General features: G+C 42.8%; 1 protein-coding gene across 1 annotated transcript; it reads left to right on the top strand.

The window, feature by feature from the left end:
- The first annotated feature begins 276 nt into the window (after window positions 1–276).
- LOC123431512 (putative receptor-like protein kinase At4g00960) lies at window positions 277–6542 on the top strand. Its single transcript, XM_045115332.1, has 7 exons — window positions 277–1164; window positions 2814–2939; window positions 4418–4545; window positions 4719–4932; window positions 5134–5365; window positions 5442–5592; window positions 6017–6542. Exons 1-7 carry the CDS (start codon window positions 405–407, stop codon window positions 6326–6328), a joined length of 1923 nt encoding a protein of 640 aa, XP_044971267.1. The 5' UTR covers window positions 277–404; the 3' UTR covers window positions 6329–6542.
- Window positions 6543–16131: the final 9589 nt, after the last annotated feature.

Genomic DNA, 16131 nt, shown 5'->3' with positions numbered 1-16131 from the left:
GTCCAAAAAGTAAGGGCAAAACCCGGGGATGGAAACAGGGACAAAAATGAAATTGGCCTATTTTTTAGTTTTTTGCAGCACTAGCGGGGCATGTACACCAAACACCCCAGCCGTTTTCAGTTTTGATTAAACAAAGGCATTCCGGCGACATGAAAAAAAGAGTGAGATTGCTTCTTGGAAAATAGTACTAAATTATTAGTAAATCTGAACCTGACACATGATTATCCCTCATCCCAATATTTATACCACCTCGAACCAATCACCTGTTCCAGACATCCCGACTTCGCCATTCAACACAAACCCATCCCCATCACACCACCCTGCCCTGCCGCGCCGCTGTCGTCCAAAACCCAGCGGCCACGGCGATTTCTCCTCTCCCTTCCCTCCGCCCGCCGGCGGTGCCGATGCACCGCATAGCTCGCCTCCCGCTGCTGCCGGCTCTAGTGCTGGCACTCGCCTCCGCGCTGGCCCCGTCGTCCGTCGTCGCTGACCCGCAGGCCACGCTGCTCAACCTGGGGTGCAGCCAGTACAACGCCACGCCCACGGCCGCCTTCCTCGTCGCCCTCAACTCCACCTTCGCCAAACTCCGCGCCAACCTCTCCGCCGGCGGCTTCGCCACGGCCTCGGAGCCGCGCGCCGCCGCGCCGGCGTTCGCGCTGGCGCAGTGCCGCCCGTACGTCACCGGGAGGGACTGCCTCGCCTGCTTCGACGCCGCCGCGGCGCGCATCCGCGCCTCCTGCGGCGCCGCCAACGGCGGGCGCGCCATCCTCGACGGCTGCGTCATACGGTACGAGAGCGCGGCCTTCTTCGACCAGTCCACGCTCCCCGGCAACACGCAGCTCTGCAATGGCTCCGCCGTGGCAGGCGGCGGCTTCGACGGCGCGGTGCGGGCGCTGATCGGCGACCTCGTGGTCGCGGTGCCTCGCGTACCGAGGCTGGCTGCGGCCGCCGCGGGTGCCGGGGTGTACGCGATGGCGCAGTGTGTGGAGACGGTCGGGGCGGAGGGGTGCGCGCAGTGCTTGCAGGTGGCTTCTAGGAACATTGGCGGCTGCTCGCCCAATTCTGACGGCCGCGCCGTGGACGCAGGATGCTTCATGAGGTACTCTGATAAGCGGTTCTTCCCAGCTAATGCCACCGTAGACCTGGCGACATACTTGCGCTCTGGTGAGTTCACCTCATTTACACATCAGATTCATCCTTGTGTTTTGCGTTAGTCGTTAACATACTCCAGGTTGTGAAAATGTGAAAAATGTTGTGATCTGGTACTAGCTTCGAGAAGTTTTTTTATATAGTTTGATTGCAGGTTTTTGTTGGTAGCTTACCAAGCTAGCTGCTTGGTAAGTTTTTTTATATAGTTGTGTGTTCTGTGTTGTGCCTAGGCCATCTTTGGCTCTTTGCCCATTTTTGTTGCTGGCACGACCGGTATAGATTTATTGACGAGTTCCAAAGTCTCACTGCTGCAGTATATCCTTGTTTACAATTGCCCTAATCTTTTCCGAGGTTATTAGTCCTACGTTAGCAAATTAGAAATAGAGTTAGGGCCTCTTTGATTTGTAGGATTTTGAAAACGCAGGAATAGAAAAAGTAGAGGGTTGGAGTGACATGTCCATTTGAATCCTACAGGATTAGCAAAGAGTGTTTGATGCCACATGAAAAATAAAGAAATTATAAAAAAGGTTGGAGTGGATGTTAGATTTCCTATGAAATATAGTACAAAAGATTACATAGGAAAAATTCCTATGGGATCCAATCCTATGAATCAAACGACCAATGTAGGAAAAATTCCTAAGGATTTCAATCCTCCAAAAATCCTATAGGATTTCTTTGTATCAAAGGAGCTCTTAATTCCACTTTTTACCCTAAGTTTCATGTTTGTGGAATCTCTCCTGCTGTCACAATTATAAAAAGAAACAATTACCCAATTTAACAGTTTTTTCACATTGTTACCCCATTTAAGACCTCCTTTGGTTTGGAGGAATTTCGTAGGATTTTCATAGGATGGGATTTCTATAGGAATTTTTTTAGAGCCCTTTGGTTTGTAGGAATGAATCCTATCCTCCACATTTCATAGGAAAAGAAACATTAGCCTAGACTCAATGGAAAAAATCCTATGGTGTGAATCAAAGGGCATCTCCTTTTCTATTCCTATTCATAGGATTTGAGATGCATGCATCTCATTTACTATGACTTTCCTATTCCTATGATGAACCAAAGGAGTCCTAAGCAAACGTGTGCCTCACTTTACCCCTTTTTATTTTATTTTTATATTTTGCCAGGTTGCTTAAATGGGGTAGAAATGTGAAAAATCTGCTAAATGAGTTAATTGTTGTCACAAACGTGAAACTTACGGTAAAAAATGGAATTACTCTTAAAAATAATTGTGATGACCAGATCAATTATCATAACAATGAAAATGCTTCTAGGTTTGAATCCAGGGGGGGGGGGTTAGAAACATTTGCTGCATCGATTGGCTGGATTATGTGCAAAACTTTTGTGATAGGGTGTGTGTAGAAGCAGCAAACTGGGGACTTCATGAGAATTAGTTATGTGATACATGAAAAAAGAAGTTAAATCCTCAGCTTTAGATCCCATAGGTCCTATTTTGGTACATTGGGAATCCAATGTTTGGGGTGAGTGTGAACTTTGATGTTCTCTATCTTTGTTAGTAAGGTAAAGACATGTTTATTAGCTCCAGAGGGGTGGTTTATCTTGGACTTTAATGACAATTGGATTGCTATATAATTTTACAAAAAAAAAGGTTTCCAATTCAAGCTGTCCTCAGTTCAGATCTCATAATTCATGATTTGGTTCAGGAAAATCAAGTGGGAAGGGAGCCATCATAGGAGGCATTTTGGGAGGTGTAGCCTTCCTGTTGCTTCTAGGGTTACTCGCTTTGTTGTGGATCCGTCGGTGTAGGAAGCTGCAGAAGCCCCGGAGAGGTAAATGCTGTTTTCCTGAAGTTAAAGCTCTTTGGTTCTTGTCAAGTTTTCAATTTATCTTAGTAACATGGTCAAAGTTGCTGTCATTTATCATGGAATCGTCACTTGGGTAGTCCAGTGATTTTGTAACTTCCGAGTTGCCTTTCATGAGAACATCTGCAATGCCATGCCACTATTGTCCTGTGATGATGATGGCATGCAGTGTGTAGCTTGTTTTACATCAATGGTCATCAATCATCTATTGATGCCGGCATGATACACAAGATTTTCAGTGTTACCTGGCCACTATCATTTCCATTATAGTTAGGCTGCCTTTAATTATTAAGGCAGGTATATTAGATAACTATACTGCCTTTGATTAGTAATGCAGGTATGTAACTAATTGCAGTTGACAACTTACATCCTACAGAATTCTCTGAATATAAAGTGAATGTAAGAAGTTGGTTACAAATATAAAAACATTTCCTCTCTGTTTTTTTCAAAGGAAGAAGTAGACATGTTTTCATAGTCATGCCCCAGATACTTTGATGTCCTCTCTGTTGTAGCATAATTGCTCCTGCAGTGAACGATAAATTTGAAAATAGTATTCCATGATACAGCAACAACAACAATGCCTTTATACTCTGAAAAAAGTATTTCATAATATAAAAGAATTTTGGAAAACGATAAATTCAAATGTTAGGTTCCTTTATATGCCTGTAAATTTTCATGGAAGCGATCATTTTCGCCATGGGACAAAGACTGATTTAGTGATATGAAAAATAGAGTGGATTTTGTACATGCCAGGGTGTGTGCTTGAGCTTAGGGTTTGCCTACTTGTGCATCTTCAAGTGACCTCAAAATGTTTACAGATGTGCATCACATTATAAAATGATCATCTGCAAAATTCATGCAAAAATATGATGAAATCTACCCTCACAAAAGGATAGTGTTCAACTTATTGTTTGAACAGTGTGACTACAACCATTTGTTTCCTTTTGTACAAGATAACTTTGATTTTATATTTACAATATACAAGCATAAACTGACCAGAGAACATACATATTTCAGAATGTCAAAAATCAACTTTGTATCAATCCAATAATTTCTAGTTATGTTGCAGATATTTAATTTTGTATGTGTTTTGTTCTTTTTTTCTTGATATTGTCTTATTTTTTCTGTTATTGTGTAGCACTATTCAAGTAAATATGAAGTGTTGATTGGTAGGGGCAGGTTCTGTTTGTCCAAGCATTGTTCACAGCAACCAGGTTACCTGGAAACTCCAGTAATTTCCTAATTTTACAAGGACTTATTTATTAAATGTATTGGAGTTTAGCAATGAACATTTTTTTTTGCATTTACATTTCCTAATTTTGTATTTTTTTAAGAGTTTCCGTATTTTGTGCGTTAATTTGTTTCTGGAAAGTTAATTGGAAAAGAATAATCGAATAATCTCTGTTTGCTTCTATGTTTCCTCTTATGTCGGTACGTTCTTTTAGGTGATATACTTGGAGCAACGGAACTACAAGGTCCAACCAGTTTTTACTATCATGATCTTAAGGCTGCAACCAATAATTTCAGTGAGAAAAGTAAACTTGGAGAAGGTGGTTTTGGAGATGTATTTAAGGTATAGTGATCTTCAAATGTTTAATCCACTTGTGAAGATTTGCAGACAAAAGGCAATGCTACAGAATGGAAAAACAGAATAAGAGCATTCCGATCACTGATTACCAAGTTGCTTTTTGCAGTGCTTTATTAGTTTATTGCAAAAATGATTATTGAAAACTGTCTTTCTAACAGGGTTTGCTGAAAAATGGGAAAACTGTTGCAGTAAAAAGATTGACAGTGATGCAAACCAGCAGGGCCAAAGCAGATTTTGAAATTGAGGTGAAGTTGATTAGCAATGTTCATCACCGAAATCTTGTTAGGCTTCTTGGTTGTTCTCGCAAGGGTTCCGAATGCCTGCTTGTTTATGAATATATGGTGAACAGTAGCCTTGACAAGTTCCTCTTCGGTATGCTCCTTTGATCCTTGCTTCTTCATCTACTTGACATGTGGGAAAATATCCTATATGGTGTTTCTGATATAAGTTGTTTTAAGTTTTTAGGAAGGCAATTACTTTGTCTATCTTGCAAACCGAGTTGATTAGCTTGTGACAGTGCTGACTTGCACCTCTCAAGTAATGACCTCACATTTACACATTCTGGTATAACAGGTGAGAGACGTGGAACACTTAACTGGAAGCAACGATTTAACATCATTGTTGGCATGGCTCGTGGCCTTGCGTATCTTCATGAAGAGTTCCATGTGTGTATCATACACCGTGATATTAAATCTAGCAATGTTCTTCTTGATGATGACTTCCAGCCTAAGATTGCTGATTTTGGTTTGGCAAGGCTCCTCCCTGATGATCATAGCCATCTCAGCACTAAATTTGCAGGAACACTGTAAGTTTGAACTTTCAGATATTACATTGGACACCTAGCCTATTTTTCTGATGATTATACTTTACTATTTGAACAGGGGTTACACTGCTCCCGAGTACGCAATCCATGGGCAACTATCAGAGAAGGTTGACACATACAGCTTTGGCGTAGTCATTCTGGAAATAATAAGTGGTCGGAAGAGCAATGATACAAGGCTGGAGCCTGAAACACAGTACCTACTTGAATCGGTATCCATCTTTCTTCTGAAAACTTGGCTTTTCTCGGTGCTGTAAATTACTCCATATGACTTGCATATCTCACATAGCCACTTACACAAGTCTTTGATATGTCCTTATGTGTGTATATTTCTTTTTTACTTCCACTTCCTAATTTGGTGATGTGAATGCCTTGGCTGGTTTTTTCACTCTATGCATTGCTGATTTAACAAGTAAAAATTGATAAAATTCTTTCTAAGTAAGCATTTCCTAGTGTTTATGCTTCTCCAGAAAATCTTCACAAGGATCAAGATTATACCATGTATATCTTAGAAAAAGGCTTTAATGGTTCATATGACCATTTTGTACTTATTATATTGAGGTTTCATTATGTACACACTTTATGCTATCTTGAGATAGTCAATTAGATATTTTCTTATACCTGTCAATTGTGCAGGCATGGAAGCTATATGAAAATGGGAACTTGATTAGCTTGGTGGACGAATCGTTAAATCCTGAAGAATACAAGCCAGATGAGGTAAAGAAAATAATAGAGATAGCACTTCTGTGCACCCAATCAGCGGTTGCTTCAAGGCCAACAATGTCAGAGGTAGTTGTGTTGTTGTTATCAAGAAATTCTTCAGATTTACAGCCCACAAGGCCCACATTTATTGATTCAACAAGTAGATTGCGAGGGGAAACATCCTCCTCCAGTTCATCCTCTGCATCCAGGGCCACTGTCTCAGTTTCACAGTTTTCAGCCAGGTAAAAGGCGTTGTACTGCGTATGACCGCATTTTTCTTGTGTGATAGTGATTGATTTGTAACTACAGTTATGTATCTATATTTTATATATAAATGAGTGGGTGCTTTCTTGTAAGTATATATGAGAGCAATGTAATTGTTTAAAATTCCTCTTTTGTACATGTAAGTATATGACCGTCATTTATGTTACAAGTATCTGCTTGCGTGACATTGACGATCTGAGACCACTCTTCTTGTCCCTTGTTCTATGCTTTGGTCTGCATTTTCACAATCAAGAATTTACCTTGAGGTCAAGTTATTCTAGCTTGTATGCCGTGAATTTGAATTCTGATTTCTGAGTTGCAGTCGCTATAGTAAAACAACCCTATAGTATGCTGATTTACCTACTCATCTTAATCGAAATAGGGAGCCTATACAACTGAAAATTAGCTACCAGACTGGGGACAGACACTTCTTTTCTGTGTGTGAGAGGACAAGCACCCTTTCCTGTGGTTCAAGAAACTTTAGCTGTCCCTAATTAGGTGATACTAACATGTGACCGGTTCTTTCTGCATAATGATTTTCAATGAATTTATGATAGAGACGTTGTGTCGTACAAGCCTCAGCAAACACCTTCAGGAATCCCTTGAATTTGATTACAAACTTAGGATTTTTTTTGCTGTACTTTCCTGTTTTCATGAATGTCTACAGAAAGTAAGCACGGCACTTGGAACTCTGCAGGCATCCTTTCTGATAAGCTAAGTATTGAGTAAACCTAATAAAACTTTTATTTATTCATATACGTAGAATACAAAAAGTACATCAAACCTCCAGCTAACTGCATCCCCTCTTTATTGGATTGGTAGGGGTGACACCACCCTCCACTTTGTTGGAAACAATACTAGTATATCTGATAAGTTATGGTGGATGCGACAACATTTGCTGATACAAACTGCAAATGAGAGGGAAAATCGGAAAACTATATATTGAGGCTTATGTTGGTTCTGCATGGGCTAATTACCTTCCTGTGACAAAAATATAATTGCATATTTGGGACTGCTCATTATTTATCCTACAGACTGACTACTGAAATTCTTCGATACTGTCACATAGGTAACAATTAATTAATTAGTTTACTCAGAATTAAGGTTACTTCTGGATATCATTTTTTTGGTAAATAATTATCCTATGCCTTTTTAATCTATGTTTTAATAGCTTTATTGGTTGGGTCAAGAAATTCTGACACTCACATTATTCATATTTTAACCTGTTATGTGTGTCAGTGGTCTAGCATTATCGATTGGTCTACTTATCTTTTTTGCTTCCCCTGCCTTAGTGTGTGCCACATAAGCTGACTTCACTACACAACGTCCAGATAGTAATCACATATTCGCATGGGAGCATCCAAGTTGTTGCACACCAATATATTGTTTTCACATTATGTGATGGAGACAATTCATCCTGTAATTGATGTTGACAGATTTTCAATTATCATACTACCCGTCTATAGTATCAACAAATTATTGTATCATTGAACTCTTATATGAGTATATCATTAAACTATTGTATATGAACTCCCATGTTGATGGTGTTCGTTTATTCTTCTAAAGAAAAACCCCATGGGTGCTACTGCCTGTTGGTCGAGTTTTTGTTTTATTTTTATATTATGAGCTCTCATGTTGATAATTCTAGTAAAAAGGATAGTGATAAACTGACAACCACAATAGTTGATCCTTGTTCTAGGTTATTGAGGTAAGTTGTTCTTAGCTATGGTTAAGGTCAGACGTTCTAACCGTTTGTGTTTCAGCCACGGGTGCTAGTGCCTGTTCGTCGACTTTTTTGTTTTATTTTTATGTTATGAGCTCTCGTGTAGATGACTCTAGGAAAAAAAGATAGTGATAAACAAAAAGCCAAAAAGTTGACCTTTATTCGAGGTTTTTGAGGTTGTCCTTAGCTAGGTTAAGCTTAGGTGTTCTGGCCGTTTGTGTCAGAGGTTCTTAGTGCTGTTTTGCCTACTACTCCCTCTGTACCATAGTACTTGTTGTTGGAGAGAACAGTCTAGTTCTCCCCAACAACAAGTATTTAGGAAGAGAGGGAGTATAAACTTGTTGAAATTGGTCTTTGCTTCATGGGATTTGAATATGGAAAAGGGCCCATGCCGCTCGCCCTTGCCCTTGCTGGTGAGGGCACGGGTGGCGCGCTCGGACTCATCCAGCCCGAACTTGTAGAGTTGTTCGCTGATCCGGCTTCAACGCGAGGTCTGCATTGCTTTGCGCCGCTCCTCCTTGCCAAGTGCCATCCAGGTGCTCAAGGAGGAGGTGCCGTCACCACGTCTGAGGTAGTACAAGAGGTGGACGCGCATGTTCGCGATCGGTGGGGCGGGTGCCTCCTCCTTGAGGTTTTTTTTTCAAGGGAGGTTTTCCTCCCCAAGGAGGTCGAGGATTGCAGGGGGATTCGGTGATTCCCTCACGTTCACCCAGTCCCCACTAACCCCCCCTCCCCCCTTCCTAATTTTCGGCGTTTGATTAAACTTGCGCTATCTCAGCCTCTCGCCCGATCTCTTTGTCGTCCAATCTCACGAGCAGGCCAGGGTTCAATTCCACATGGAACGAAGGGGTTGCTGGGGAATGAAGGGTTTTGGCCAGTCAAAACCCCGTGCGTCAAACGGTCTTGTGAGGATTTCTGAGGATTACCAGGCCCGCGGGGTTAATCCCCTGCAAACCCTCCCAACCCCCTTCTAACAAACGAGTCCTCGTGGTGGCCGTGCGTCATCGGGGCGGGGATGACCACGCCATCTCCTTGTTGCGCCTGGACTGGATGCGCGGTGGGAGGGCGCCTCAGTGTTGATGCCGCATAGAGGCGGGGACGCCGGCTCCTCCTTGATGCAGTGGCACGACAGGGAGGGCGGCACCTTTTTGAAGCGGTGGTGCGGTGGTGAGGGCGGTGCCTGTTAGCTGTCGAGGAGCGACCGCTGGAGCAACAACTCGACCTGCAGCGCATACTCTTCACCCGTTTGCCCGGTCTAGGCGAGGAGGTGCAGCTGATGGTGCCCATCTCGGCGGTGTGTGAACGAGACGGGAGGAGAGGCCACGGTGCATTGAGCAGAGATGGGGTTTGTCGGCGAGTCCGCCTGCTTAAATAGTCGGGCTAGACGGACCGACTCCGCTTCAACGTGGACGCAACAGCTGGATTAGGTTTCTCGGTTGCCGTGTTTGCATTGAAGCCGCACCGGTCAGCCATCCGGTCGCTTAGGCGATCATCCGGCCGCACCGCTCTCAGCGGTAGTGAGTTCACGACGAGGGTTTTGGGTAGGACTGCACCGTCGGAGGCCTACATGGTGGACGTCCGGAGACCTCCAACCGGTTTACCTCCGGTTTAAGGGAATTAGGACATGCGGACCGGTCCGCCGACGTTTGATACACGACGTTGGATGGCACAAAGTGTTTGGAATGTGTTGTCCAGATGTTTAACTATATTTTAATGCATGGTGTTGGAGATGCCCTGATAATCTATTTGAACAACTTGGCCCCAAGCTTCACCAGCTCCTTGTATTGTTCCTTTTGTAACAACTCTCATGTGTGTAACCAACAGTTCTTGAATATATATTGTACCTTTGTTTCCCATTGGATATATATCTATGCATGTATCATATCTTGATTTAGGGACCATGGAAATACACAAGGTTGCTTCACTAATGAGATAAAAATATGCACTTAGATGGAGTTATTTGTTCATTAATAAGCTAGTGCGGTTACTATGTTCTAACATAAAACTACAAGAGCGGTAAGGGCATCTCCAACGCGAGCCCTCAAACCGTCCGGACGCAATTTTCCAGTCAAGCAATACCCCATCGGTCCATGGACTGGTCCGGATGTCCCCAAATCCTACATAGATGCAAACCAAGCGGTTTTGCGAGCGTTTGGACCGCTGCCACGTACGCGTCCACCAGCCGGGTGCCACCAAAAAATCATTTTTGCTCGAAAAACTCTCTCTACGCATTAATGCTGGTGAGTACCACTCTGGAGTGGACGTGACTCAACGACATTGATGTCGATCAGAGCGACGCGACTGAATGAGCGGGCAACACCGCTTCAACGCTGATGTGGTGACCGAGAAGCCTACTCCGGCCGCTGCATGGAAGCCAGCTCCTTGTGGCTTCCCCTCATCCCTCGCCTAGCCCGATTGTGCCTATTTAAGCTGCCTAGCCTGCTTGTGCCTATTTAAGCAGGCCTTCAGCGCCGTCCACACCGCACCGCACCAATCGTCTTCCTCTACGCTCCCGCCCTCTCTGATCCTCTTCGCTCAGGCACCTTTGTTGGAGCATATTTCTCCATATGTGGTTTTGGTAATTGATGACAATCCCTATGGACTAATGGTTGCCTTGAGTTATATTCGAAGGATTTGTCCATATGCACTTCTTGAAGTCCATCTGTTGATTTCAAGGAGTTTATATGATGACCAAGGTGATATTCAAGTTGTATTCAAAGTTTGGTCATAAAGAGACAAGGTTGATCAAGACTGTCAAGTGTGAATCAAGTTGATCAACACATAAAGTGTACAAGATGTACTGAGAGGGATCAAGTGATCCCATGGTATGATAAGCATTGTCCATTACGCTTTTGTGTACTAACCCATGGTCTTCGTGAGAGTTCTATGTGTGGTTAGGTGTGTTTCCATGGGCTTGCATCAAGAAGAAGATCTCATTCAACCCATCGAAGATTGCAGTGTGCAAGTTGAAATGGAGCATCACGAAGAGATCATCCTTGATTCTTGTCGTCCATTTGGTGACAATGGACTTGTGAAGATGTGTTGAAGAGTGGCTCACCCATAGTGAGTATGGGGGATCAATCAACTAGTCTTCATCGAGCCAACGCAATCAAGAAAGGTGGTCCATCTTGAGAAAGTGAAGATCGTCATCATCTAGCTCAAGTGGACTATGTGCAAGGTATAGGTTTGTCCTTGATAGGTTTCTATTTTACCGGTCTCACGGTGGTAGTTGGGAGACTGGGTTCTAGGATAGATTTCCGTACTATCAAGGGGGCTCTCAAGTGATTAGATTGATCGTATCGTTCGTTGAGAGCTCAAACCATTTGCATCCTTGCATCATCTTTCTTGGTTCTTGTTTGGTGTTTTTCTTCGTGAGTTTTAGAGCTTATGATCATCTTGATGACAAGCTCGAGTTCATCGAAAACGGAGTCCATACGCATCTTCTATGATGTTTTCGATGTTGGAGTTTTTGCCGGTTCTTCATTCATGGAGCTTTCACATCTCTATATCATTGGCATTTTCATAACTGCATGTTCTTAAGATAACCACTCGCTGTTTGGATAGTACTTGTCGTGCGCTATTGAACAAGCTTGAGTTTGCTCAATTCGAAGCTCATATGCGAAAGTTATAGCAGTTCTGGTCTTACCTATTTTCTTGCCAACGGTTGTACCGCCTGGCCGTACTTCCGGTGCAACTACCGCCAAGGGGTGATTCCCTGGGGTTGTTGTTCTCAGGTTGGTGCCAGCGGTTGTATCGCTGGCTTCGGGCGGTTGTGCTGCTGCCAATCTTGGAGAGTAGCTTCGGGCGGTTGTACCGGCCCAGTACCGCCCTACAAACGGACAAGTCTCTGTTTTGATGCGGTACTTGGGCGGTGGTGGCCCAGTTGTTCTAGTGTCATTTTGAGCGGTTGTACCGGTGTTCGGAGCGGTCGTACTGCTCGGGACTTAGCTACCACCTGTGCTCGATCATGGTGGTTGTTCCGGTACTTATAGCTGTTGTACCGCTCCTATGTTTTTCTGCACATAACGGGCAGATTCACGGGGACCTATAAAAGGGGGTCTTCTTCCCCATTGGTTCCCAACTCTTGAGCTCGTGTTCTTCATCCATTGTTGACTTTCTTCGAGCTTCCTAACTCTCAATCTCTTCAATGATTCTTGCTAGTTCTTGAGGGAAAAGAGAGAGGAGATCTAGATCCACATTTCCACCAATCACTTTCTCCTCTATGTGAGGGGAACCCCTTGGATCTTGATCTTGGAGTTCTTTGTGAACTCCTCGTTCTTCCTTTCACATTCCTCCATAGCTTGTTGTTTTGGAGGGATTTGAGTGTGAGGGACTTGATCACTCTGTGTGTTCTTGCCACTGCATTAGTTGCATCGGTTTAAGTTCTCCACGGTGATACGTAGAAGTGAAATTTGAGAAGCTTATTACTCTTGGGTGCTTGGTACCTTAGAGCTTGTTCTTCTTGGGTGCTTTGGCACTCTAGAAGCATGGTGGTGCCTCGGAGCTCAATCATTGTGGTGTAAAGCTCTGGGCAAGCGTCGGACTCTCCAATTAGGTTGTGGAGATTACCCCGTGCATTTGAGGTCATCTCGGAGCCACAATCCGTTGTGGTGAAGCTTCATGGTGTTGTTTGGAGCCTCCAATTAAGTTGTGGAGATTTCCCCAACCTTGTTTGTACGGGTTTCGGTGACCACCCTTAAGGGTCCCTTAGTGGAATCACGGCATCCTGCATTGTGTGAGGACGTGAGGAGATTATGGTGGCCCTAGTGGCTTCCTAGGGAGCATTATGCCTCCACATCGCTCCAAACGGAGATTAGCATCCGCAAGGGTGTGAACTTCGGAATACATCGTTGTCTCCACGTGCCTCGATTATCTCTTATCCGAACCCTTTACTTATGCACTTTACTTTGTGATAGCCATATTGTTTCTTGTTATATATGTTGCTATCACTTAGTTGTTTATCTTGCTTAGCATAAGTTGTTGGTGCATATAGGTGAGCCTAGTTGTTTTAGGTTTTGTGCTTGACTAGTTAAACGCTAGTTTTATTCCGCATTAGTTCAAGCCTAAACCATAATTATTTTAAAGCGTCTATTCACCTCCCTAGGCGATATCCACGTCCTTTCAACCGTGTCCACATCGGTAGGCGGCGACGGATCCGGATCGTGGCGCCGCCGTTGTCACTCTATAGGTCCGTCATAATTCATGGCCGTCAACTCCTCTGACAAGGAGGATGCACGCGGAGGCGACAGTCACACACATTGAGTATGTGCGACAAATGGGGCTTATGATGGAGGAGTTGCCAAGATCGACGAGGAGTGAGTCTCTTAGCGAAATTGTTGCCGCTAGCAAGGGAAAGGAAGGGCGGGCTAGGCTCCCTAGCGAGGGTCAGCATTGGCAGTGGCGGCCCTCCACATGTGCACGAGGAAGCAAAGCGGCTCCTTCGCGAGCGCTAAGCAGCAGCCGGGCAGGGCTGTCACGCCCATGCGCCCTTCTGGCGCTAGAAGTACTACCTTGACGACGGCGACACAAGTGGTAACAACGATGCCGTAGCCAGCTTGGACATACGTTCAAGGTCACCATCCGCTACAAGCTAGCTTATTTTTTTAGGTTTTAGTTGAACATACAAAATATTATCCATTTTATGTAAATATATCCGAACTAAAGTAAATTCCGTCGTGTTTGCATCAAAATTGCCGGGTTGGTTCAAATCCCTTTGAAATGTATGGGGTCACGGTTGGATGGTCGGTCACGGTTGAATGGTCGGCCCCCGTATCATTGTCCACAGATGCGTCTTTAACGGTCCGCGATGGAGTTGCCCTAAAAGGGCATAAAATGACACCCCCTTGATTTTTATTTACTCCCCATATTAGATTTGTCTAAAATCAAACTTTATATATTTTCAACAACTAAAATATATTAACATATACACCACCAAATATAAATCATTAGATTCATCATCGCATATATTTTCATATCATATAAATTTGTTATTGTAAATGTCCATATTGTTTTCTATAAGCTTTATAAAGATTGACTTCAATCAAAACTAACATGGGAAGTAAATAAAAACGGAGGGAGTACTTCGTCCGATCCATATTAATTGTCGTTGCTTTGGTACAACTTTAGCATTACTAAATCAGCGACTATTAATATGGATCGGAGGTAGTAAATAACTTGCCTGGCATCAAATTTTTCATCAATCTAGAAATCTAGTATCTCCCCAAGTGATTACTGTTGCGGTCCCCCAACCTGCGAGATGTGCTGAAATTATTGAAGTATAGAATCCAAAATCATAGTTGTAGGTCATGTCTCATGTGGTACCAAGACAAAGAGGGACCCAAGCTGTGCAATAATAATTTTGTTACCTGATTTCAGAATTCTAGCATACAAAGGCTACCAAATTAATGATTAGATTTGGAGTTACCTGTACGAAATCGAAATTCCCTTTATTAACAATTATGCTTTTGACGTTATACAGACAGAAATCCCCAGATGTCGAGTTACTTCATCTTTGACAGCCAGATATTCAAAAGAATCTACAACTTTGCAATATTGTTTCTTTTCTTCAAGAGCAAAATAGTGTGGTTACCAGAATTACTACTCTTTCTGTCCCAAAATAACTCTCTTAACTCTAGTACAACTTTATACTAGATTTAATACAAAGTTAAGACAGTTTTTTTTTTGGGACAAAGGGAGTATATATGTATTTCCATGGTACAGATTCTGTACATATCTTCGTCCTCAAACTTGTTTGGGATTTTGTCCTCAAATCGCCGAAGGGCCTCTTAGATTCGCAGGTTTCCAAAAGCACAGGAATATGAAAAACATAGGATTATCATGTCATGTCCAATTGAATCCTACAGGAATCTGGTTTGTTTGATTGCATCACAGGAAAAACATAGGATTCTTTTCAAGAGGTTTGAGTGGATGCTAAAATTCCCATGGAATGTAGTACAAATGATTACTTAGGAAAAAAAAACTATAGGATCCAATCCTACAAATCAAACAACTAACATAGGAAGAAAAATCCTATGAGAATCCTTTGAATCAAAGAATCCCTAAAACAGTGTAGTAATTCTCTCGCACAGTTTCCTTTCTTATAGTTTACATACATATCTGACAGTTTCTGACAGTGCAGATTCTCAACATGTGTTCCTGACGTTGTCATCCTCATGTGGCACATGGAGGTTTGTGCATTTTAGTGTTCAATAATTTGAGGTGACTAAGCTGGGCCTGGGCCAGCACAGTCATGCTGATGGACTTTGCTGAGATGCTCACAGGATCATCAATAACGTGAACATAGAACTTTCGCAATAAATAAATAAATAACGTGAAATATATTTAAAGCACGTTATTATATGATACTCTTTTTGGCGGAATGATATGGTGAGCTGTTTAAGTTTAAGAAAATGGCTCTCCTAATTAAAGCTACACCCCTTGGTTGCTCTTCTAGATCACTACTTTAGTGATCTTAACGCTCTTATATTTCTTTACAGAGGGAGTTGTTTGTTTTGAACTAAAACCACGATAACAACTTGAAACGGAGGGAGTACTTCATACATGCTGTTTATTTGGGTTTATTCCTTCATGTTGGAATTTTGAGTTTTTTTACATTTCTGTTGTTTGCTTTATCCTGGAAAGGGACATTCCCTTGTGAGCACTTAAAAAAAGAGTGTTTTTGCATCTTAAGTTTGTTTTTTAGGGGCCACATATTTTTTTGCAATAATTTTATCTAGAAAGATGATACGGAAACATCTTGGTATGTCCCTGTAAGCATGCAAAGGGCAATCTGCCATCATAATTCAGGCAAGTACAGCCACAAATATACTGTTTAGAATGAATGCAGAAACTTATGCAACTAAAGCATAATACAGGTTGCCTCTTCAGGCGCATTGTTTAGTAGTAATATACTTTCACGGACAGATAAGAAAACAACTGATTTCTGTTCCGTACTTGTGGGGGCAAAGATTGTCTTTCTTTGCCCTGGCAGTTCCAGGATTGTGGTTAAAACCAGCTGTTTTATTGTGCCCACCAGGAGACAGAATTTTGTCAGTCTTCTTTC

This window comes from Hordeum vulgare, chromosome 1H (genome assembly GCF_904849725.1).
Source record: "Hordeum vulgare subsp. vulgare chromosome 1H, MorexV3_pseudomolecules_assembly, whole genome shotgun sequence".
NCBI classification, from domain to species: domain Eukaryota; kingdom Viridiplantae; phylum Streptophyta; class Magnoliopsida; order Poales; family Poaceae; genus Hordeum; species Hordeum vulgare.
Note: the sequence above shows the minus strand (reverse complement) of the source record. Positions and strands in the feature narration are given on the sequence as shown.